Genomic DNA, 25470 nt, shown 5'->3' with positions numbered 1-25470 from the left:
TCGACCACGGCGTCGAGGCTCCATCGAACTCCAGGGCATCGTCGATGGCTTGCGCAGAGGGAGACGAGAGAGAGTGAGAGAAAGAGAGATGAGGGATGAGAGGAACAGGGGTTCAAAGACCCCTTTTTGAAGAGGGCGACCCCCGAAAAGGAAGGAGTATCCCTTTTCTGTGGCTGCACAAAAGCCCTCCCCTGAGCCAATGTTATATCCTACGTTAGGGTTCTCAGAACCCTAACGCAGTTTCTTATCGGGCAGCCCTGTAGCGCCCTTACGTTTTTTTTTTTTTTCAGTACGGGTCGGGTCCGGTTCGGAGCCCCGCGACCCGCTATGCCGGATCCACCTTTTGCGTGGATCCGAGTTAGCCCCTTTAGTGCTAGATCCACAATGAATGTGGATCCGTATCAGATTTTGGGTCCATATGTTGGATCCATTTAGGTCCAACCATGGATCCAACCCCAAATAATTTAAAAAAAAAATTATATACTAATTTTATTCTCTTAAAAATACTTTTATTTATTTATTAAATATTGTGATTATATATATATATATATATATATATATTGCAATACTCATATATATATATATATATATTCCCTTTTTGGATCTGGGTAACGGATCTCGGGTCCAAAAGGATAAAACTACTCATCGAATTTTTACGGGTGTTACATCTCAGGAAACAAGATGCGCTCACATGTTAAGGTCGTTGGAACTTGCAGAGTGATTTTGAGAAATGGTTTTGTTTTGAACTTATTTGATACATTTTATGTACCAACATACAACAGAAACCTCATTTCTGTATCAAAATTGGATTTCATTGGATATTGTTTTAAATTTGAAAATTCAAAAATGACTATCTATAAGAATTCAGTTCTTATTGGTTCCATGAATGTATGTGATGGATTGTATCGTCTGAAAACTATTGCCCAAATTTATGAAACCCTTTCCTCAAAAAATGTGTTGATTGACAATAAACATGGCTTATTAGATGAATAATCCTATATGCTCTGGCATCATCGTCTGGGTCATATATCTAAAGATAGGATCCAACGACTTGTGAAAAAAATGATTCTTAAATCCATTGATTTTATAATTAAGGAACCGTGTTTAGATTGCATAAAGGTCAAGCAAACCAACACATACAAGAAAGGTGTCAAAAGGAGCAACCACAAGTTGAAAATTGTTCATACGGATGTATGTGAACCCTTCTCTCCTTGCCATACAGGAGAAAGGTATTTCATTTTCATCATTGATGATTACTTCTGGTACATGTATCTCTACTTGTTATTTAAAAAATCTGAAATCCATAATGTTTTTAAAGACTTCAAGAAAGAAGTAGAGAAACAATCAGAGGATGTAATAAAAATAGTAAGATTAGATCAGGGTGGTGAGTACGTATTGTTGGCGTTTCACTGAGATGGGACAACGGAAATGACCATTAGCATGATTTCTTAGGGAAGAAGGAATAATCTCTCAGTACACCATGCCAGAAAGTGCATACCAGAATGGTGTAGCTGAAAGAAGAAATCATACACTTAAAGAAATGGTACGTGTAATGTTGAACTACTCAACCCTTCATATCACCCTGTGGGGTGAAGCTCTGCGAACAACCGTATATGTCTTAAACAAGTTTCATACTAAGGCTGTCTCAACAACATCTTATGAGTTGTGGACAAGTAAGAAACCATGTCTAAGTTACATGCACATATGGAGTTGTCCTGCAGAAGCAAAATTATATAATCCTCACATCAAGTCTTTTGACCACAAAACAATCAGTGGCTTCTTCATTGGTTATCTAGAAAGGTCAAAAGGTTTTAAGTTTTATTATCCATCTCATATACCACAAATTGTAGAAATGGATAAAGCAAGATTTTTTAGAAGATGGTTCTGTTGGTATAAATGCATTGCAAAACCTCTCTTTTAAGGAAATTCGAGATAAAGTTACTCCACCTGAAAATTTAAAATTTTCTTTCATTAATCATTCGAATGATGAAACATAGGTTGATTTTGTTAGTGATGCACCAACTCAAGAAGAACCATTTGTGGATCATGCTGAAGAGCATCCACAGGTTGATCAAGTTAGTTCACCTATCAGAAGATCCACAAGAATTAAAAGATCAGTTATCCATCCAGATTATGTGGTGTATCTACATGAGCCCAATGATTTCATAGATATTGAGGATCTATCTTTTTTAAGAAAGTTGTTGAGTGTGAGCAATCTTCATCTTGGATAGAAGCCATGAAAGAAGAGCTAAACTCTATGGCCAAAAACCAAGTATGGGATCTTGTCGAATTGCCTAGAGGAGTCAAGCCCGTAAGGTGAAAGTGGGTCTTCAAGACCAAAAGAGACTCTAAAAGCAATATCGAAAACTATAAGGCAAGGTTGGTTGCTAAAGGTTTCACTTAAATTAAGAGCTTTGACTATAATGATACATTTTCTTCTGTCTCGACTAAGGAGTCAATAAGGATTATTTTTGCCCTAGTAGCTCATTTTGATCTAGCGCTATACCAAATGGGTGTAAAAACAACTTTCCTAAATGGTGAATTAAGTGAAGAGGTATACATGGAACAACCTCTAGGTTTCTATAAAGGTAAGTTAGACCATTTGGTTTGCAAGTTAAAAAAGTCAATATATGGACTTAAACAGGCCTCTCGTCAATGGTATATAAAGTTCACCAAAGTCATTTTAACCTTTGGATTCACTGAAAATATCGTTGATCGATGTGTATACCTCAAGACAAGTGGGAGTAAGTTCATAATTCTGGTACTTTATGTAGATGACATCTTACTTGTAACCAACGATAATGATATGCTGAGAGAAACCAAACAGTTTCTATCCTTCCATTTTGAAATGAAAGACCTGGGAGAAGTTGCCTATGTTCTCGATATTGAAATCCGTCGAGACAGGTCTAAAGGTGTACTAGGTATCTCTCAAAAAGCTTATATTAATAAAGTTCTCAAGAGATATGAGATGGACCATTGTGCTCTTACTACAACACCCATATTAAAAGGGGATATATTGAGCCTTAAGAACTGCCCACATACTGAAGAAGAAAAGGGACATATAACTATGATACCATATGCATCAGTGGTCGGTAGCTTGCAGTACGCTCAGACATGCACTCACCTTGACATATCATTTGCAGTCAGGGTTTTTTGGCAGATTTTAGTCGAGTCCTGGTCTATCTCACTGGAAGCCTGCTAAGAAAGTCATGCGCTATCTGCAAGGGACAAAGGACTATATGTTAAGCTACATAAAGACATACCACCTTGAGGTTATAGGCTATTCAGATACAGATCTAGGAGGTTTTTCTGATAGTAGAAAGTCTACCACAAGATACATATTTCTATTAGCCGATGGTGCAATTTCTTGGAGGAGTGGGAAGCAATCCACTACTGCTGCCCACAACATGGAGGCTGAGTTCATAGCTCTATTAGAGACAACTTCACAAGCTATTTGGTTGCGGTTGAAAGTATTTTGTGATAATGAAGTTGTTGTATCTTTCTCCATTAACAACAAAAGCACTACGTCTTGTAAGCATATGGAGTTGAAGTATTTTGTTGTAAAGGAGAGGACAAAGAATCTTTTGGTGTATATTGATAACATAAGGACTAAGAAAATGGTAGTTGATCCTCTTACTAAGGGTTTGACCCTGGGATTATATGCTGAACATGTTTAGAGGATAGGCTTGTTTGAAACCCTGTAATCATGTACACAGACTTTTATGTGATCACATTTTGGTAATAAAGATATGATTCTCTCTTTCTATCTTTTGTTGGTTATGCATCAAGTTTGCTCATTAAAGTTTAAGAGTTTAGCATAACAACAAATTTTGGACTGATAAAGTGGACTTAAGACCTATCCACATGAACTTTCACATACTTGGGTCAAGTGAGAGAATGTTGGAAAATAAAGTATCCTTTCATATGTGTCTCTTCCCATGCATCATACATTTTGGTATAATGCATGGTGACCCTTCGGATGTATCCCTTGGATACCTATATATACCATATGATGAGCAGTAGTCTAGGTATAAAATTGAAGGCTTACAGAGATCGGTCTCTGCTCACCCACTACTTGAATGCCCGTACTCATCAACAGGAACAGTTCGGCTAAAAAGATCGAACATCTCTCACATCAGCGCAATGGCAGAGACAAGTATATGGCCCTATCCCTTTCAAATATGTGTTATACACAATGTGTTTGCTCTTTTAATACTCCACAATACCCTCCAACTTTAGGACAGAGCCTACCTAGCCCTTCGGGAAGGCACCCCAACTCCTCAGGGCAGACCTTAAAGTGCACCCAGCCCTTTGGGCAGGCACACAATGCCAACTCCTGGCTTAGAACAGGGCAGACCATAAAGTATATTTAGGCTTTACCTAGAGTTCACGGTGGGCTGGGGGAGTAATGTTGAGTTCGTCCAGTTACGTTGCCGCATAGTCACCTAAACTGTCATTTTGGGGAACAAATCAGATGGTTGTATGGATCATGGGTCTGAAATGAGATATCCAACATTGCCACACTGTCATTGGGCCAACTCATTTCAAGCTCGATTTTAGTTTGTTCACGAGTGATGTGGAGCAAATGAGTTTGACTCTGGTTCATATGCTTTTGGATCAGAAAATGACCAGATTGTACGGTAAAAATGACATGTTTTTCTAAAAACGCTACGATTCATGTACAAAATCACAAATAGCCAACGTTGAAATGTTATTTTTATCCTTTGCATGCGCGAAACTGATGAAGTTTGTGTGATTCACTCTGCTCCCGCATACACTCATTTAAAATGAGGTTCACACATTTTTTTTGCGAACTTCCTATTAAACTTGAACAAATTGAGGAAGTCTGCACATATTTTATGCAGACTTCCTCAAATCCTAGTATATTTTATGTAACAGGCAGATAATTTTATGCAAACTTCATGAAGTCTGCTAAAAAAATGTGTAGACCTAGTTTTAAGTGGACGTATGCGGCACTCAAGGAGTGGAGCGATATATCGCGCAAACTTCATCTGTTCCGCACATGCGAAAGCTAAAAGAGACATTTCAACTCTGGCTAGCTGTGATTTTGGACATGAGAAACATATAGAAAATTGTATGGTTTTTAGAAAAACATGTCAAATTAGGCATAATGTACGATCATTTCCCATTTTTTGGTGAGTTTGGATGGTGCCCCAGGCTTTTTTTTTTGAAAGGCATGTTGTGGTTATGCAGACCCCTATCGTTAAAAGGTGAAAGTTACAACTTTTAGGTATCATCCGGTGAAGCAACCAGTCTTGGGGTGGTCTTTCCATGATTTGCACAGCCCCGTCTGGCCATATTAGCTAAGTATTTAGAAAGAGAGTTAAAGTTACAACTGGGTTTCTGTACAATGCCTATCTCAAAACTGTACAAAATATTTGTCAGCTCTCGAGGGACGTCCGATTCCGAGCCCCTACCCTCGAGAGCTCTTTACATTTGGAAACCAGGTCAATCCTTCGATTCTCTATGATAAATTTTGAACCAGCAGCTACAACAGATAGGATTTTGATCCATCCAGGCCACTCTCCGTCATGTAATGAGCCTTCAATAGAAAAACAACCTGGCTCTTCATAGGTGGTGCCCCAGGTTTCCTTTGGGCGGTGTTTGGATATTTACCCACTTATCCAGATAAACAAGATAATGCAAGAAATTGCATTATGGAGCAAGATGTATTTCCCTGCATATCCTGTTTATTAGGTTAAGTGGGTGTATCCAAATCAAATGTCCATAACCGATCTGGTACATCAAATAGTTTGCCTAATTGATTAAGGACCATGGTGACAACTATTAGCAGTATTAGCAAAATATGGTGAAAAAGTGGTATTTTAGACGATGTTTAAGATGGTCAATATATCAAAATACTTTCAAAATATTGCAATATTACGGTTGGACAAAATAGCATGATTTTATATGATATTTATGTTCATATAAGCAAATTATTAATTATTTTACTTTAAGGACATTATTTAATATTTTTCTTTTTTTCTTCTTAATTTTGTAATTTCTAAGTTGTTTATTTTTTACAATATTTTCCAGTAAAAATGTGAGAAAAGCGAAATATATTGAACAGCAATGATATTTTTCTTGGACGATTAGCCACCATCAAAATATTATCGCTATGTTAATAACTAGAAGTCTAGAACAAAAACTAGCTAGCTTCCTTTGACCAACTACTAATGTTAACTAATAATCACCGGGGTTAGTTCATTAATGACTAATCAAATGAGTGCAGATTAGCTCGAACAGTTACCAATAGGCATGGTGATATAAACAGTTCAGATTCAGATCGGATATTCGACTAATCGGATGTTGGATAAATGAATTTGAATTCAGATGGTGACAAGCTCATACCAGATCTGTTTTTTTACATGTAAATGGATTCAGATACCGTCAAATTCAGATATTTCTCAGATTCAGTAGCAAAAAGATCAAAATTGTATCTGCATCCAATTATAATAGGCTGTTGTTTTGGCTTACCAAATGCAACTAAATGGAATCCAATTCAGTCAGATATCAGATAAAATCTGGTTCATTGATATCCCTAGATAAGCACCATCCCAGCAGAATAATTTGTATTGGAACCAACCCATATCAGAAAACCCAGTAAAAAATATGTTCTAATCATGTGATATTCAACCTATTCACACTTGAATCACCTGCACACAGAAAATTGTCAAGACAGTTGCAACCATAGATATCTGACCAAAGAGCCAAATCAGGTTGGATATCCAGCAAAATCATAACCCAAACCCGATCGGCATTGTACTATATTGAATTCGGATCGGCCCAAATAATATTCAGTTGGCATTTTTTTATGCCCATACCCGAAAATTCAGATTCAGGTCAGACTGGGTACTCAATACGAACCTGACCATTGACAGTCCTACCCAAGAGTATTGCAAATGCCCCTTGGGATGTTATGCGTGGCCGTAAACACTCAGCTGAACCAGATAGGCCAAGGCTCAACAGATCTTCCCAGTATTGATGAAAGGCCACAGACCACATTTACAAAGTGGGCTCCTACGAAGCCTGGTCAGGAATCTCATAGAATCTACTACAGACCAAATAGAACATATCCAATTCAGGAGTGAATACTGTTTATGGTTTTTTTTTCCATAAAGCTTGGTGTAATGGGATGGGGTCTAGGCGGGTGGTCTAGGTTCAAATCCCATGAATCACCCCCTGCACAAACATGGTGACTCCTTAGGGGCAAGGGGTAAGCCCTCAGAGTTTTTCGCTGCCAAGACAATGACCATAAGTATGCCAGGCAGAGCCGGCGCGATTAGGTCTATGATCCAGGGATGGTTTCTCTGAAAAAAAAAACAATTAGACAAAATTGGCAGCAGTTTTATTATATATTTTTAAAATTATACCAAGAAGCCACATCCGGGATTGGAGACCTGACAGCGCTAGTCTTTAACCTGTTGTACCACAGTCATCACAGCCTATAGAAATTCTAAGTCCCAGACAAGAATTGTACTTTACACTACATATTATGCAAATTTAACAACTAGAATAAACAATTCCCACAAATATATACTTTGAAATCCTGTTAATTTGAGCAGGATACAATTTCTACACGCAGCACAAAACACACCAACGGGAGAGAAAAGGGAAAAGAAAAATAAAGGAAAAAAATTTGATTACACCAATCGCGATACAAGAAGGAACGGCTTGAAGAATGGCACATACAAGATACAGTTAAAGAGGCATTAGGATATACAAAATGACTGGAATGCAACTTCTCTCATCTTGGACTGGTCCATGGTGGAGATGTTTTGTACACAGAGCCTTGTGAATTAGGCCTATAACTCAAGTCAAGATTGTGAAGCTGATCCATGAGTTGGGAACGCCTCTCTTTGAAGAAATCCAGTCGGGTTGTTAGTTCCACCAGAGTAGATGATGCCAGAGGTTGGCGCTGGTGTTCGTTCCCCTAGTACCAGATTATAAGTTAAGGTGACAGATTGAACATTTCCAATGACTGTGGGCCATGAGATATTATTATTACCTCTGATTCCCCTGATGCTTTAGCCGCGGTAGAGTCGACAGCACAGATCTCATCTGTTGATAGGCTTGTTGAAGCCTCTGAGCTTTTGGAGATGGTTGGGCTTGTTAAGTCTCCTGGTGGCTTCCATTGGACCTGCCTGCTGAAAGCAGATGGTGCAACCTGCGGTCTCATGCCCCTACATGCGGATGATGGGTCCTGTGCAATGATGAAGAGAGTCATAAGAGTTTTATATTGGATCAGCAGACACAAAAGATGTAACTATCATATGCTTTAATCTAGTACTACATTTATAATAATATCAATTGAAGCAAATAAATACACAAAATAGAATTATGATTGAGCAGTAAACAACAGAAAGCAAGATCAAGTATGCATACAAGATGCCTTGTGAACACAAGTCCTGTGAAAGATAAAAAACGTAAATGAAAAACAGATATTGAAGAGAATATAAAATAAAATATTCCTAAATATCAAGTGCTTCAAAAAGGTTTCAGCATTTAATTTGCAATTCGCATATTACACACTATAAAATTATAAATACATTCGGTATGAGGATCACAACATTACCGCATGAAATATAGAATATTACAATAAGCTGACAAGATGAGCAAGATTCATAAATGATCATGACTGAAGAAAATTTAAAATTGGACGGTTAACCAAATTAAATAATCAGATCACCATAAAGCATTCTGGAAGTAATCATGTCACCATCCATGATCCATGATGGTAAGTAAACTCAGAAGGGCCCAATCTCCTCGGGTTCATTGGTGGAATGAGTTAATAGTCCAGTTGCATACTATCAACTCAAGCAACCATGAAGCTTAAAAATTAAAAAATCACACAGAAGTTACAGGACAGAAAGAAACCTGGGGACTGGGGTTTCTTATTATTTCATAGAAATTCCTGGAATTCCCTTGGAATGCATCCTCCCTACATCCACACAGAACTTATAATAGATAGTCCACACCTTTTGCATCAGAAGAAACCATAGCCTATTAAAGATTTCTAACAAACACCGAGACGGACTCTCAAAACAAGTTTGTCCTGAAACTACACAATGTCTCTACTCTCTCCAGTCATTGATGAATTGAAAAATCTGTTGCACAAAGTGGATAAAGCAGATGCTTGCATCATCAACAGCGTAAATGATGTGAAAATACTAGAAACATTCAAGAAAGAGAAATTCAAAACTTTCAAGCCTGCAAATGCCATAGAGAATTGCAGCAAGAACTTTTCCAGCACCATAGATGAACAATTGGATTCACATCAAGCACTGGAAAGTTACTGCAGACACCATCTACAATTACGTATTTGAACTCCAAAACCTTACCAGTGGATCATCACATATCCAGATTTTTGTACATGGACCATTTTACAAGCACAAAAGATGCCTACCCTCGAAGCTAGACACTACATATGTGAATTATAGCACCATGAAACATGAATTAGATTAACAGAATATGAAGCTGGCAATCACAAAGATTAAGCACCCATGAAATGCATATCAGCATTGACTCAGTATGATCACCAGGCAACTATAGAAAAGGCCAAAAGACACGAGTCAACAACATAAGTGTAATAAGCACACAAATGACGTGGTCTGAGATAAGAATATTACTTTATGAACTGTTAGCAGTGTTCTCTGGATGATCATGGGAAAGCACTTTTCAATCATTTCTACCAACTTAAGGCCCTTGTTATGATCCCAAATATTCTATCTATATCTCTTTATTCAGTAGGATAAAACATGTGCATATACAAATTGAAAAAAAAAGAGAGAACAGCATAAAAGACGTGCACAAGTTAGACAAATATGAAACTCGCCAATTCACCCTCTAAAGTTTGCATGGACATATCAGCCATATGCAAATAGAAACTAATTTCACTCAATCTTCTTACCATAATTTCTTTATTGAAGTACTGGCTAATTGGCCATCTGATATAACATGTAGCTTGAGAAACGATTTGGAGGCAATCGCTTCTCCAATTAAGAGAAGGCCAACTTCACAATTTCTTAGTCTTATTTAAATCCCCAGTTCTGTGGAATATATTTTGCGCCGTAACATATCCCAGATTAGTAGAAAACTACAAGTCTATAACCAAACACAACCCGTATTCCCAGTATGCATCCATTCGAACTCAGTATTCACCTTGATGCTAGTCATCATCAGTAGCAACATTTCCCCTCCTCCACAGTCGTATGCCCATCCCATGAGATTCTGTGGCCTATATTGTTCTACCATTCACAAAACACAAGCAGTTAGGACCTATAAAATTACACTTCATGGTTGAGATAGGTTCAAAAGAATTTCTGCTGGTTGCCGACTTTAGTAGGTGGTGTGAGAGTGTGTGAGGATGCCTGAATGCGTGCACATTTCAATAATTATCTTTAGTTCTAGATTCGAAACTTCCCCCAGAGCTATCGGTAAGGTATAGGTAATTGCACCAGACCAAGCCTCATCCCTAGTTCTAATAGGCAACTTTCAGGCATTTTAAACAAGGCATTTGCAGAAACGGAGGAATATCATTTATTTTTTTATGACCTACATGCATTCCATCATGGAATAACAAAATCATAACCTGGGAAATCCTACAAACAAAATTATTTGAGAGACATTTGAAAAGGTAGAGAATAGAACTGCAAACATGAGATGACTAAGAGTTTATGTGGAAACCAATGAGGTCCAAGCCATAAAAGTTTCACATTATTCCCGAAAGCTTGTCAAGCAGTATTTTTTAATCATGAGGTAAACTGGACAATCAAATGCCATAAAGGTGATAAAAGATTACTCAAATTTGTTGTTAAAATAAACTTCACAGAAGCAACTTGGAGATAGATCGACAACCTCACTTCTCTGTGCCCTTTCATAATTACAGAAAGCAAGAGTTGAATCAAAATCCTGTTGAAAGATCTTCCTGCAACACGACATATTTAATGTCAAAAAGAAAACTAACAAAAATCAAAGCTATAAGACACATAGATAATCCATTTTTACTTGTGTATTGTATCTCCTTTCATGATAGTTGTATTGGAGAACATAAAAATGGCTGTATTCCATATCTATAGCCATAATCATGTGACGGAGTATAAAAGTACATGTTTCTGTAGGCGGCGGACATCATGATAAAAGGGGAAAATTGTCCAAAACACACAAAAATATTAGGTTTTAATTCTGCAGAAATTTTTGGATTGGTAACCACATATTCCTACCTTTTTTTTGGTATGCCATCCCAGTTTCTAAAATTCATTTACTATTTACACAAAAGAACATAAAAATAAAAGAATTCCATTGATGATATATAATATGGATCAACAAGTGTTTCTGTTAAATATGCATCTCGTTGAGCAGCTAAAGTTGAAAAAGGGATATACTGTTTACTGAAAAGAGAAATTAAATAAGGATAGAATCCACATCCCTCAAGGTTTTTCTTACAAAAAACCAAAAAGGCCAACTACAAGAAATTAAGGATGAGAACTCACGGTTGTGACTGAAACTTTTGTAGGAGCTGGTATTGATCATATGCATCAGAAAGAGACCCAAAATGATGTTGACGTTGCTGATCAAGTTGCAAATGAAGTTCAGCAACCTTTTGCTTCAACCTTGCAACATCTGCTTCTGCCAGAGCAATCTCCTCAAGCTCGGCCCTTGTCTTCAGCAAAAGAAACCATCATCAAATTGTGATTAATCAATAAAATTCAGCAATAAAAACATAACAAACTTCCATGTACAAACCTTTGAATCCACACTACGTGAACTAGAAAACTGCCCAGAAGACATGCTCAGCCCAGCCTCCAATGCCGCCCGAAGATCTCTTTCAGCTTGTAACTGCTCTTGTAGTCTTGAAACCTATCAGAATGAACATACACCAATAAATAAAACGATGTGGTAGGAGTAAATGCTGATTACAAAAATACTGACAAATGATTGCGTGAAAAAGAATGCCTCAAGAGATAAACAATCAGTATCTTTAGTGACCGAAAAAAGTAAGGATTCTGAATTTAGCGATTTCAAGAATACACCCTAACCTTAGCAGGGGCCCAGATTCATAGAATCACAAGCACGGAGAGGCTCCTTACAAAATTAAGCATGCTATGATGGAGCCTCATGGGAAGTACAAATACCATAGTTATTGGGGCAGGGAATAACATCTGATCACTGAATTATTGTAATCAACAGAGGTTTTGTGTTACTTGGAGAGGTGTAACATTCATATTTCATTCTAGTATATGAAGACAAGTGAGATAATGAAGAGCAAGTAATAAATTTATGTTGCACAGGCATTAGCAATGAAAAATTTTCTCCATAGGGGGAGAGTGGTTTTATAAGGGCATGACAACTTATGAACATCAGTTGAAGATTAGTACCTAACCTCACAAAACGAGAAGCATAAAGATGTGCCGAAGGAAATGGAATCCAGTCACAGCCCCGAGCAACATGGGTGAGCTCCGTATTAACAAAGTAAAAATCTTCAATTATAATCTGATTAGAAAGTGGTGGTAGTCATTAAGTGATGAGGAAAAACCTTGGACCCAGTTCATCAAAAGTAGGTATGGGGTTGGAAGGTGAACTTTGAAAGGTGAACTTTGAAAGGTTAAGAGAAAATGAAAGAGAGGATTTGGCAATTGGAAGGACTTGCTGGAGGCATTGCATCCTTTCAAATCCCTATTCCAGCAGAATTGGTTCCTTTTGGGCTAATCCCTGTGTATGAAGGCACCAGTTTTGGCTGCCTTTCATGGACTGTTTAGAGTGGCTGCTGTAAAAGTATCTTCAACAAGATACTATGATCAAGGCCTTAATATTCTTGATGATGAACACGTGCACACATGCACAATAATCACTCTTAGAACACTTGTGCACAAAAGCACAACCCACTAAATCTCACAAATGCTAAAAGGCATAAAAAGAATAGAAAACACTTTATTAATCTCTTGGGCTTTGACCCAAGCATATTACAAATACAAAGAGAATGACTCTATTTATACAACAACAACAACTACGCCTTCATCCCAAAAAAATTGGGGTCGGCGATATTAACCAAAAAAGAAAATCATTCTGGGTCTTCCACATGAATCCTTCTCCTCCAATCATTTCTATCCAATGCCATGTCCTCGGTGAGGTTCAAAGCATTCATATCCTTTCCTATCATCTCCATCCAACTCTTCCTAGGCCTACCCCGACCTCTTTTAACTAATATATTTTCTCATTTCCACATCCTTCTAACTGGAGCATCATTAGGAATTCGTCGAATATGTCCAAACCACCGTAAACGATTATCTCTCATCTTATTTTCAATGGGTGCAACACCTACCTTCTTACGTATCTCCTCGTTCCGAATCTTATCTTTTATTGTATTTCCACACATCCATCTAAGCATACGCATCTCAGCTACACTCAATTTTTGAATATGATGTCTCTTGGCAGGCAACATTCCGTAACATATAGCAAAGCGGGCCTAATAGTCGTCCTATAAAATTTTCCCTTCAATCGCAATGGCATTCTACGATCGCACAACACACTAGTTGCACTTTTCCATTTCATCCACCCAACCTTTATCCTCTGATTTACATCTCCATCAATTTCTCCATACTTTTGAATGATAGATCCCAAATATTTGAAACAATCATCCACCAGTATTTCTTGCTCACCAAGCTTCACTACACTCCCATCACTACTTCGTTGCTTACTAAACTGACATTCCATATATTTTGTCTTACTCTTACTCAACTTAAAACTTCTTGCTTCCAATGTCTGTCTCCATAATTCTAACTTAACATTAACCCCCGCTCTAGACTCATCAATCAAAATAATATCATCAGCAAACAACATACACCATGACACATTTTCTTGAATTGATCTCGTAAGCTCATCCATCACTATAGCAAATAGGAAAGAGTTTAAAGCAGATCCTTGATGCAACCTAACCGTTATAGGAAAATTGGTTGTCACCCCTCCACAAGTGCGGACATTGGTTACTACTCCTTCGTACATATCTTTAATTATACTAATGTACTTGAGAGAAACACCTTTCTTCATCATTGTCCACCAGAGAATGTCCCTAGGTACTCTATCGTATGCCTTCTCCAAATCAATAAAAACCATATGCAAATCTTTGTTCCTCTCTCTATATCTTTCAATAAGTTGTCTAAGAAGATGTATAGCTTCCATAGTTGATCTTCCAGGCATAAAACCAAATTGATTCTCCGATATCATGACAACCTTCCTCAACCTAAACTCAATCACCCTCTCCCAAAGTTTCATAGTATGACTCATGAGTTTTATACCACGATAGTTTGTGCAATCTTGTATATCACCCTTATTTTTATATAGAGGCACCAAAGTACTCTTCCTCCACTCATTAGGCATCTTATTTGTCCGCCAAATCTTGTTAAAAAGATTTTTCAACCATTCTAAACCTTTCTCTCTCAAGCATTTTCAAGCCTCGATAGGTATACCATCTGGGCCAACTGCCCTTTTTTATTTCATTTTCTTCAAAGCCTCTGCAATTTCTTTCTTTTGAATCTTGCGCATGAAGTCACGATTCATCTCATGAAAAGGAATGGAGAAGTCTCCAAGATCCTGAGCATGACTTTCATTAAATAGCTTATCAAAATAATCTTTTCATCGCTCCTTAATCTCCTCATCTTTGACTAAAACCCTTTGTGTTTCATCTTTGATACATCTAACCATACCCAGATCCCTCGATTTTCTATCTCTCATCTTTGCAAGCCTATAAATATCCTTCTCGCCCTCTTTGGTATCCAACTTGTCATAAACCTCCTTATATACCTTATCCTTCGCGTTTCGAACTACTTTTTTAGCTTCCTTCTTTGCTATCATATATTTCTCCAAATTCTCATTATCACGACTCTTAATTAGATTTTTATACCACTCTCTTTTAACCTTAATAGCTAATTTGACATCCTCGTTCCACCATGATGTATCATTACATAGTGGTGCACCGCCTTTAGACTCACCCAATACCTCCTTAGCCACCTTTCTCATGTCATCCACTATCTTATTACACATTGATTTTGAATCATCCTCGAGACACCAATCAACTTTCTTAACTACCTGCTCTACAAACATTCCTTGTTTAGCTCCTTTTAGTGCCCACCACTTAATTCTAAGATCTATCATATGTCTATCTCTTTTGCGGCATTATCTAATTCTAAGATCTAAAATTAAGACTCTATGTTGTGTAACTACACTTTCTCCCGGTATAACCTTACAATCGATGCAACAACCTAGAATGACTCTATTTATAGAGCAACAAAAAAGAATTTTGTGGGCCTAGGAGGGGCTCCACATGTAGTCGTTGGAGCCCCTCCAACGGTCACAAATGTGACCGTTGGAGGGGCCCAACTGTTAAATTATGTAATCAAACTTGTAATTTCGTATATATATTTTATATATATAAGGTAATACATATACATATATATAATATATGTATATGTATTTACCAATTATATATATAAAATATATATAGTCATAGTAAGGGTAGTTTAGGAATTTTACACATATTCTTTTTCAAGAATATGTTTTTTGTATTTTCTTTTTTTCTTTTTTCTTTATTTAGTTTTGCTTTTGCATTTAATGCATTGTACATGCATTGGGAGGGGCCCAACCCACTAGTCGTTGGACCCTTCCAACGGTCACATTTGTGACCGTTGGAGGGGCTCCAACGACTATGTGGAGCCCCTCCCAAGGCCTCCTCCAAAGCCCTATATATATGGGCAGCTCCTCTTGTATTTCTTTAAGGGATTTGGGATTATAGCCCAACCTCTTTAGTGTTTATGAAACTTATGGGTGCAAGTGCACATTTGTGATTCGGTGTGTTGTGTTTGTTGTGCACAAGTGTTCTTGGGTGTGTATGTTCACACATTTATTCTTAAGGTTGTTGCGTTATCGACTAAAGTATCTTGTTGAAGATACTTTTACATGGTATCAGAGCCTCGTTGAAGAAGAAGAATTGCGACTCGCCTTCTTTTGCATTCCTCGAGAAGCGTGCCTCCAAGTTTTTTGAAATCAAAGAGGATCATCTTCTTCGGGCAATATTTTAGGAGCTTCTTTTGTCAAGAAAGACGCAAAAAGTAATTAAGGTACATACTATCTCTTGCATTCTTTCCTCTCTAATGGGCGAAAAAGACTCCCATTTCTCTCTTGGGTTTAAGCTTAATGGCTCAAACTATCATGTTTGGGCCGGTAATATGGAAGCCCATATTAAAGGAAAGGGGCTTTGGGGTTACGTTTATGGATCCATACCGGAACCGGAACCCAAAATTACCATTGTTGAAGGAGGGGATATTAAGATCCTTGAAGGGGATGAAAGACAAAAGGCCCTTGAAGAGTATTCTAAGAAACATGATGATTGGGAAATGAAGAACTTCAAGATCTTATCTTGGATTTTCTCATCCGTTGAGACCAAGATAAATGCCAACATCATCAAATTTAAAAGGGCTTCCGAAGCTTGGGTATATCTTGAGAAAATGTACACCTCAAGAGATCTATCCCACAAGTACTTTCTCCAAAAGAGGGCTTTGACTCTCCAACAAAATGACATGACCATTCGGGAGTACTTTGCCGAATTATCCTCTATTTGGGACGAGCTCGCAATCCTTGAACCTAAATGGAGTGGTGAGGCAATCGAATTAAGGCACAAACAACTTGAAGAAGACCGGTTCTTCAATTTTTTAAATGGCCTTAGACCCGAATTTGAACAAGTTCGGTCCTCTCTTCTCTCCGCCTTCACATCCCCCTCACTCGAAGATGTTATCACCAAGCTAAGTGGTGAAGAAACCCGTATGGGGATTAGCAAAAATAATCCTAGCATTCTTGTTACTTCCTCTACTCAAGAAGATGGTGAAATGGCTAATGCCGTGTCAAGATCGGGAAATAACATGAGGACCTATAGACCTCCTCATTTCAAGAATCAAGGTCAAGGAGGAAATGATCGGTATGGCAAAAGATACTATAGCAAAGTAACTTGCTATCATTGTAAAGAACCCGGACATATCAAACCCTTGTGTCCTAAATGGAAGAAATTGATTGCAACGGCTATGGCATCTCAAGTTGAAGAACAACTCTCTTTATCAAGTGAGTCTCTTTCTCTTCAACAAATCGTGGAAGCCCTACAACCTCTTCTCAAGGGAGGTACTTCCAGAGCCGCTATGTCATCCTCTTCCCCCGGTAAGATATCTTGGCTTTTAGATTCCTGGGCATCCTTTCACATGATCCCTAGTTATTGCACTCTTTCAAATTTTTCTAAAAATGCTTTTCCATCCTTTTGTATCAACCGCGGACGGTACATCTCTTGAGATTAAAGGAATAGGCAATTTTGAAAAACAAGACTTCTTTGTTCCAAAAATTCGTTTTATCCCAAACCTTAACCTAAATCTTCTTTCCGTTTCCCAACTCTCGGACCATGGTTGCGATATAAAATTTTCTTCTAATAAATGTTGGATACAGGATCGCCAGTCCGGGAGATTGATTGGGGAAGGCTCTAGAATAGGAGACCTCTACTACGTAGATTTTCTTCAAGTTCCCAAGAGTCAATTTTGCAACGTCGTCCAAAACAAAGACATTCATATATGGCATAAGAGATTGGGTCATCCCAATATTGTTAAAATCTCGTATTTGCCTTTTGTTAAACATCTTTGTAAAAGTGACTTTTTGTGTAATGAATGCATTCTTGGGAAAATGAAATGTTTGCCTTTTCCTCAAAGATCCATGTTTACGACAAAACCATTTGAAATTGTCCATTCCGATGTATGGGGACCGGCTCCGGTAATGTCAAAAGGAGGTTTTTCATATTATGTGATCTTTGTGGATGACTATACTAGGTTTTGTTGGATCTATTTCCTTAAACATAAACATGAAGTTTTTTCAACCTTTAAAAGTTTTCACATGATGATTTCAAATCAATTCAATGGATGTTTAAAAATCTTTAGGTCTGACTCTGGAGGAGAATACCTCTCAAATGAATTTAAGAGTTATCTTGAAAATTTTGGAATTCTTCACCAAAAATCATGTCCGAAAACCCCTCAACAAAACGGGTTAGCCGAACGAAAACACAGGCACATCATTGAAACAACTAGGACTTTGCTCATTTCTCAAAACATTCCAAAAAATCTTTGGGCTGAGGCAGCCCTTACCTCTGTCTATCTCATAAACCGACTTCCATCGAAAAATTTAAACAAAATTTCTCCCTTTGAAAAACTGTATGATAAGGAACCTGATTATAGTAGGTTAAGGGTCTTTGGGTGTAAGTGTTTTGTTCTTACTGATAAGAATGACAAACTTTCTTCAAAAGCCATTCCTTGTGCCCTTCTTGGCTATTCTGAAACCCAAAAGGGGTTTCGTTGTTATGATATCAAAAGTGATAAATTGTATGTTTCCAGGAACGTGAGTTTTTTGGAAAATGTTAGTGGATTTGAACGTTGTGACCCCCATAATAAAAATATGGATTATTCTTTTTTATTTGATTTATTGAATAAGGACGATGATACTAGTGATAATGCGTCAGATCAAAGTAACCCAAATGAACTTGAAACCGAGGAAAACATCTCCTTGTCTCCTTCGTCACATCAACCTATTGAATTACCTAGAGACCCTATCACCTACTCTCATAGAGATCAAAACAACTTTAGGAGTGCTCTTGACAGATATAATGATGCCAGTCCCAGTGCCTCTCAGAATGAAGTGATCCCTCGTAGAACTGAGAGAAGTAGAAGGCCTCCTTCTAGGTTCATTTCCTATGACTCCTTCTCCCCAAGATATAGAGCCTGCCTTAGTGCCATCCACTCTTATATAGAACCTAGAAATTTTGAAGAAGCACGTAAATGCCCTGAATGGATTAATGCCATGGACAATGAACTTGAGGCTCTGAGAAGAGCCAAAACCTGGGAATTCCAAAATCTTCCTAAAGGCAAGAAAACAATAGGGTGCAGATGGGTTTTCAAAGTAAAAACTAAAAGTGATGGATCCCTTGAAAGGTATAAAGCTCGCTTGGTTGCAAAAGGATATAGTCAAGAATATGGTATTGACTATGAAAAAACTTTTGCTCCTGTAGCTCGTATGGTCACTGTTCGATGTCTTATAACCGTTGCCTCTATCAACAAATGGAACATCTATCAAATGGATGTGAAAAATGCCTTTTTAAATGGCGATTTAAGCGAAGAAGTCTACATGGATGCTCCTCCTGGAATGGAGACTCCTAAGGGAAAGGTGCTTCGTCTTCAGAAAACACTCTATGGCCTAAAACAAGCTCCCAAGGCTTGGTATGATAGATTTAACTCTGTTATGATTGAGAATGGTTTTTCCTCTTGTTTTACTGACACTGCTCTATTTGTTAGAAAATCCAATGCAGGGATTGTAATTTTACTTCTGTATGTTGATGACATGCTCATCACTGGGAGTGATTCTAACGGGGTTAAAAGTATAAAATCTATCTTAAAAGATAAATTTGAAATGTCTGACTTGGGTTTTTTAACTTATTTTTTGGGAATTGAAGTGGCATACTCTCTTAGAGGATATTTCTTATCTCAAACTAAGCTTGCTTCTGAGATCATTGACAGGTCAGGTATTACAGATGAGAAGCTGTGTGAAACTCCTGCGGTTGTAGGAGCAAAGATGAAAATTGATGATGGAGTTCCCCTGTTGGATCCTACACCCTCCAGACAGCTTGTAGGATCTCTGATGTATCTGAGTATTACCAGACCAGATATATCCCATGCAGTCCATACTGCAAGTCAGTTTCAGCATGCGCCTACATCCGTTCACATGAGTGCCATCTTACGGGTCGTAAGATACATAAATGGTACTCTAAATAAGGGAGTTTTTCTGTCCTCTTCTTCTGACTTAAAATTGATTGCTTATACTGACTCTGATTCGGGAGGTGACCCAAATAACCGTCACTCCACCACTGGTTTTTGTGTGTTCTTAGGAGACATACTAATTTCGTGGAGATGCAAGAAGCAACAAAAGGTGTCGCTCTCCTCAACTGAAGCTGAATATCGTGCCATGGCCACTACTACCATGGAGATTGTTTGGATTCACCAACAGTTAGAAGACATGGGGATCAAAATTGAAGGACCCACCAAGCTATGCTGCGACAACAAAAGTGCAATCTACATTGCAAAGAACCACACCTTTCATGAACGGACAAAACACATCGAAATGGACTGTCACTATGTTCGTGAAGCATATCTCCGAGGAGTTATCGATCTTCCTTATGTCACGTCCGAATATCAGTTGGCAGATTTCTTTACTAAAGCCTTGTGCGTTCCGCGGTTCAACTTCCTTCTTGGCAAACTATCGGTCATCTTGCCCTAAGTTTGAGGGGGGGTGTTAAATTATGTAATCAAACTTGTAATTTCGTATATATATTTTATATATATAAGGTAATACATATACATATATATAATATATGTATATGTATTTACCAATTATATATATAAAATATATATAGTCATAGTAAGGGTAGTTTAGGAATTTTACACATATGTTTTTTGTATTTTTTTTTCTTTTTTCTTTATTTATTTTTGCTTTTGCATTTAATGCATTGTACATGCATTGGGAGGGGCCCAACCCACTAGTCGTTGGACCCCTCCAACAGTCACATTTGTGACCGTTGGAGGGGCTCCAACGACTATGTGGAGCCCCTCCCAAGGCCTCCTCCAAAGCCCTATATATATGGGCAGCTCCTCTTGTATTTCTTTAAGGGATTTGGGATTATAGCCCAACCTCTTTAGTGTTTATGAAACTTATGGGTGCAAGTGCACATTTGTGATTCGGTGTGTTGTGTTTGTTGTGCACAAGTGTTCTTGGGTGTGTATGTTCACACATTTATTCTTAAGGTTGTTGCGTTATCGACTAAAGTATCTTGTTGAAGATACTTTTACACCAACGACTATATGTAGGGCCCCCAAGGTACACAAAGTACCAAAATTAAAAGAAAATAAAAAAGAAAAAGAAAAGTACAAAATATACAATCATATTCAAAAAGATGAATATGCGTAAAAAGAGAAAAAGACTAAAATACCCCTACGACTGATAAATATTTATATATATATAGATAGATACATGTACATATATATGAAATATATATGTATCTCTCTTTATATATATAAAAAATATATATGAGCATTACAATGATTTGGAATTACAATTTAACAACTGCAACCCTCCAAATCACTAGTTTCTCATTGTTCATGCAGCTGGATTGGGCGGTCTGTTGACTTTAAGAGGAACCTCAAGGATGGGGAGTTTGAAGCCTGGTTGAAACTCATGAAGATGCTATCTTGTGTTCAGCCAAATGTCAATGATGATAAAGTGGTTTGGTCAGAGTTGCCAGTCGAGTAAGCGGGAAGCGAGACACTTTTAAAATTTTAAGCAGGAAGCGCAGAACGACGGGGAAGCGAATTGAGAATCACCACGGAAATGAGAAGAAAAGTGAACCAGAAGCAACCTAAGAATCGAACCGAAAGCGAACCAAGATTCGAAGGCAAAACGAAGAGGGAAGCTACCTAGGATTCGAGTGGGAAGTGAAAGGGAAGCGAATAGGAATCCAAAGGAAAGTGAAAATGTAATTATATTTTTCTTAATTTACCAAAATATAAGATTTATGTTATCATGGACAAAATAAAACATGAGTAGATAACATTAAAGTTGATCTATTAATCTCAAAATCAATGTTTTAAAACTCGCTGAGTCAACTCGTTGACTCGGCTCGCCCCTCCAGCGAGTCAACCCGGCAAGGCAAACTTGGTTTGCCAAAACTCGGGCTTGACTCGGCCTGACTCGGCTTGACTCGGGTTGACTCGGCTTGACTCGGCCTGACTCGGCTTGACTCGGGCGAGTTTTGGGATGTTTGAAATTTGTTTTTTGAGTTTCAAATTACAGTTTCGAAATATATAAGTACATATATTTTAACAAAGGTTACCCCCAGATTTTGTATAAAAAAGAAAATAAAAATCATTTAAAGATAAAAAAGCATTTAAATCCATAGAATAAAATCGCCATGTTGTTCGAATTACTGTTCACCCTGTGTTATCAACTTATTCTAGCAAAATATTTTAAAGAAATGATTCTCACTATATATGGCGGGTCAATTGTGCCTATGGGAAGTCACATTTAGGTTTCATCATCCATTTGTTATGTGAACAAGCATTGTACATATTCAAATGTTAGTAGTCTTTTTATAGTTGTGCCATTAATATATTTCCTGCATAGTTTTATACATGAGAAAATTGCTTATTTATGTTGATATGGGGCATTCTGTAAACTTTCAATATGCACATATATCCTTTTTTACATTTATGGATTTGTTAGAGAGGGAATTAAAACTTTTAAAACAAGCTAGCATATATGATTGGCCATTTTAGGAACCCTAGGTAGTAGCAGACTGAACTCATGGTGACCAAATCCTCTAATTCAAGTCATGAATTAGTCAAAGTGCTTATATAGATATCAAATTCAATTATTCAAGCAAACCTCTATAGCTCTTTGCAGTTGTTTTTATATTCTTACAGACATTTGGAGACTATGTTTACTCAAAAACATGGTTTCAAACAAATTATATATTGTTTTTCTTTTAAAATCAAAAGTTAACAAAACCCGGTCTGAGTCACCGAGTTGACCCGCCGAGTCACGAGTCAATAAAGAACGAGTCGAGTTCCGAGTCACGGGTTTTAAAGCCTTGCTCAAAATTGAATCATATATGCAAGTGCAATCATTTAACAAATGCATCTCGCTGCAACAACAACAACACAACAATAACTACGCCTTCATCCCAAAACAATTGAGGCCGGAGATATGAACCAAAAAAGAAAATCATTCTGGGTCTTCCACATGAATCCTTTTCCTCCAATCATGTTTATCCAATGCCAACATTCATATCCTTTCCTATCACCTCCATCCATGTCTTACTAGGCTTATCTCGCTGCAAGCATTTAATAAATAATACATCAAGAAAAAATCATAATTCATATTCTTGTTACAACCATTTAATAAATAATACATGAAGAAAAATTCACAATTCATAATTCATATTCCTGTTACAACCATTTAACAAGCATTTAATAAATAATACATCAAAAAAACTAATAAATTTGATATAAAAAAAGAGGCATTATATGAGACCATAAGGATAAGTAAATCTTTTCAAGATTAAAAAATGATAATTGCTATCAAGTATCAACATCCAAATTCTCAAATAAAAGGAGAACATTAAATCAGCTTAGAGAACAATCAATGTACAGTATACACAGTACACATTGTCAAAATTGCTGGATTTTTCTCAAAATGAAGGAAAAGAAAAGGATCCATACAACTAAGTATTTTTTACTGATCTAATATGATGACCTAATCAGAGCACAAGCAAAACTAACCAAGAAAAAGCACATCAGTACCTAGCATGAGCTAGACCAACCATTTTAGTCAAATTAAACAAAAATAACAAAAAAACAGAACAATGCTGACAGAGAGAAAGTGAGCGAGAGAGACAAACAGAGAGACAGTGAGCGATCTTTTATTTTTTTGATATCGAAAGCTAAAACTGTCTAAGCCCCTCAAAAAAGGATACTCGCTTCCCGATAGTGGGAAGCGAACTTCCCATTTAAAATTGTCGCTTCCTCGTGCATTTCAGAAACATCGTGTTTTGTGCTTCCAAAACGCGTTTAGGGGAAGCACACTTTCCCGAGTCATATAGCATTTACGGTAACCCTGGGTTTGGTCCTGCTCCCAATCTTCTGCTTTTACTGTTGCTTCATTTTATAGGACTCTCCTTGAACCAGGTATGACTTTCTTTTCTAAAAGAGTCTTGAGGGGTTGGGGACCTTCGCCCAAGGCAAGAATGTTTGCCTCATTTCTGCTTCAGGACAAAGTGAAAAAAAAGAATCTTTAGCTAGTATATGTAGTATGTGTCTAGTAGCTGAGGAATTTACATTTCATCATTTTTGGAACTGTCAGTTCTTCCAAGCCTTACTCAAATTGGCCTGGCCAGATTTACATTTGCATGTGCCTGAGGTTTTCTGCATTAAGGACCTTGCCTTAGGCCCTCCATTGTTTAAGAGGAGTAACTGTTCGTATCTTTTGTGATGGAGGCTATTATCCTGTTGGTGGCACAACTGGTTGGAAAGCAATAATAGGCTGTTTAAGGACAATATTTCTCCACTGGTCATTATGCATAAGCACATCTAGTCTGATGTATTGTTATGTGCTTCAGTTACGTGGCAGGACCATGATATTCTCATGAATAAGTTATGTTCCTCAGATTCTGTAATGCTTAGTGACTACTTTTCACCATTGCTTTCTTAATAAATTTTCTTATTATTGGAAAGGATTTGTCAAACGACACAGAAAAAGCTGATGAAGACAAGAAAAGAATTGAATATAATGGAAGAATGGAAATGCCAAAGTCGTTTCTTGATTGATAAGAAGTGTTAAGCCATCCTTTTGCCTTCATCAAACAAACAAGACCAAAAAAGATTATTCACATGATATGGAAAAATTAGAGCCAACTCAATGATTCAAAAAACCTAAAGGATATTTTATCTGAAGGGAAGAGTTAAATACATCTTGTTCAAGTGCTAAACGACGTTCATGTAAAGCCTGCTTTCTTCGTTCCAAACTTGCTTGTAAAATGGCATTCCCTTTAGCCTGCATATGGCAAAATAGCACCATTCAAGCTAATCATGAATCCAATCTTCAACACATCAGAAAGCCAATCAAAATAGATGAGAACCGTCATGAAAATACCTCCTTTGCAATCCTGTTACGCAGTTCATTCTTTGTGCTTTCAAGCCTCCTAATTACAAGCCTATGGAAGGAAAGAAAAATGTCTCAAGCTAAAGAAGGAAAAAGATCATAAGATAATTTAAACACAAAAGACATGGAGTTAAATCACTATAAAAAACATTAAACATTCAAGAATTAATTAAATTTTCATATTAAACATGACAAGTTATCAACTGATGCAAAGTTGAAAATAATATATTCATAGAATAACATGTGTTGATATTGCAGATATGCCCTTCCATAATTAGTTAAATATAGATAGAATATTAGAATATCTGTATCATATGAATAAAAATATCAACCATTTTATTTTAATTTGGTTAGCATATATTCATCATTAACTTCATTTACACACAAAACCATATGTAAGAGAGAGAGAGAGAGAGAGACATCACTTACTCTTCATCGGTAGGTGAATCAACGGATTCCATAGAAAGATTTTTTTTCACCTGAAAAAGTAATAAAAGGATGTCAAAAAACTAAAATTGTATTCATAAGAAAAATGTTAGATCACCATTCTTAGAACTTGAATAGGAATTAATAAAAGTTATTGAAAGTTGGGATCCTTGATATGATATTCGTCAAAACTGAACTAAATAGTAGACATCACAGACCAAAAAGATAAACAGAAAAAATGCCTGA

At 37.2% G+C, this 25470-nt stretch overlaps 2 protein-coding genes across 2 annotated transcripts in view; one reads left to right on the top strand and one right to left on the bottom strand.

Moving 5' to 3' along the window:
* The first annotated feature begins 3209 nt into the window (after nt 1-3209).
* LOC149819946 (secreted RxLR effector protein 161-like) lies at nt 3210-3677 on the top strand. Its single transcript, XM_089983532.1, has one exon. The coding sequence runs from the start codon at nt 3210-3212 to the stop codon at nt 3675-3677; it is 468 nt and encodes a 155-aa protein (XP_089839658.1).
* Nucleotides 3678-7540: 3863 nt separating this feature from the next.
* LOC149819945 (rho GTPase-activating protein 6-like) overlaps nt 7541-25470 on the bottom strand; it is a 51307-nt gene continuing 33377 nt past the window's right edge. Inside the window, exons 15-22 of the mRNA XM_089982772.1 lie at nt 25228-25277; nt 24790-24850; nt 24607-24690; nt 11767-11880; nt 11514-11683; nt 10879-10948; nt 8030-8224; nt 7541-7954 (exon numbers count right to left, since the gene is read on the bottom strand). Of these exons, the coding sequence (XP_089838898.1) occupies nt 7769-7954; nt 8030-8224; nt 10879-10948; nt 11514-11683; nt 11767-11880; nt 24607-24690; nt 24790-24850; nt 25228-25277 (930 nt within the window). The 3' untranslated portion in view covers nt 7541-7768. The remainder of the gene's footprint in view (nt 7955-8029; nt 8225-10878; nt 10949-11513; nt 11684-11766; nt 11881-24606; nt 24691-24789; nt 24851-25227; nt 25278-25470) is intronic.

The sequence above is a fragment of the Nuphar pumila genome, chromosome 12 (genome assembly GCF_984573655.1).
Source record: "Nuphar pumila chromosome 12, dmNupPumi1.hap1.1, whole genome shotgun sequence".
NCBI lineage: Eukaryota > Viridiplantae > Streptophyta > Magnoliopsida > Nymphaeales > Nymphaeaceae > Nuphar > Nuphar pumila.
This window is presented reverse-complemented; position numbering and strand designations above follow the sequence as displayed.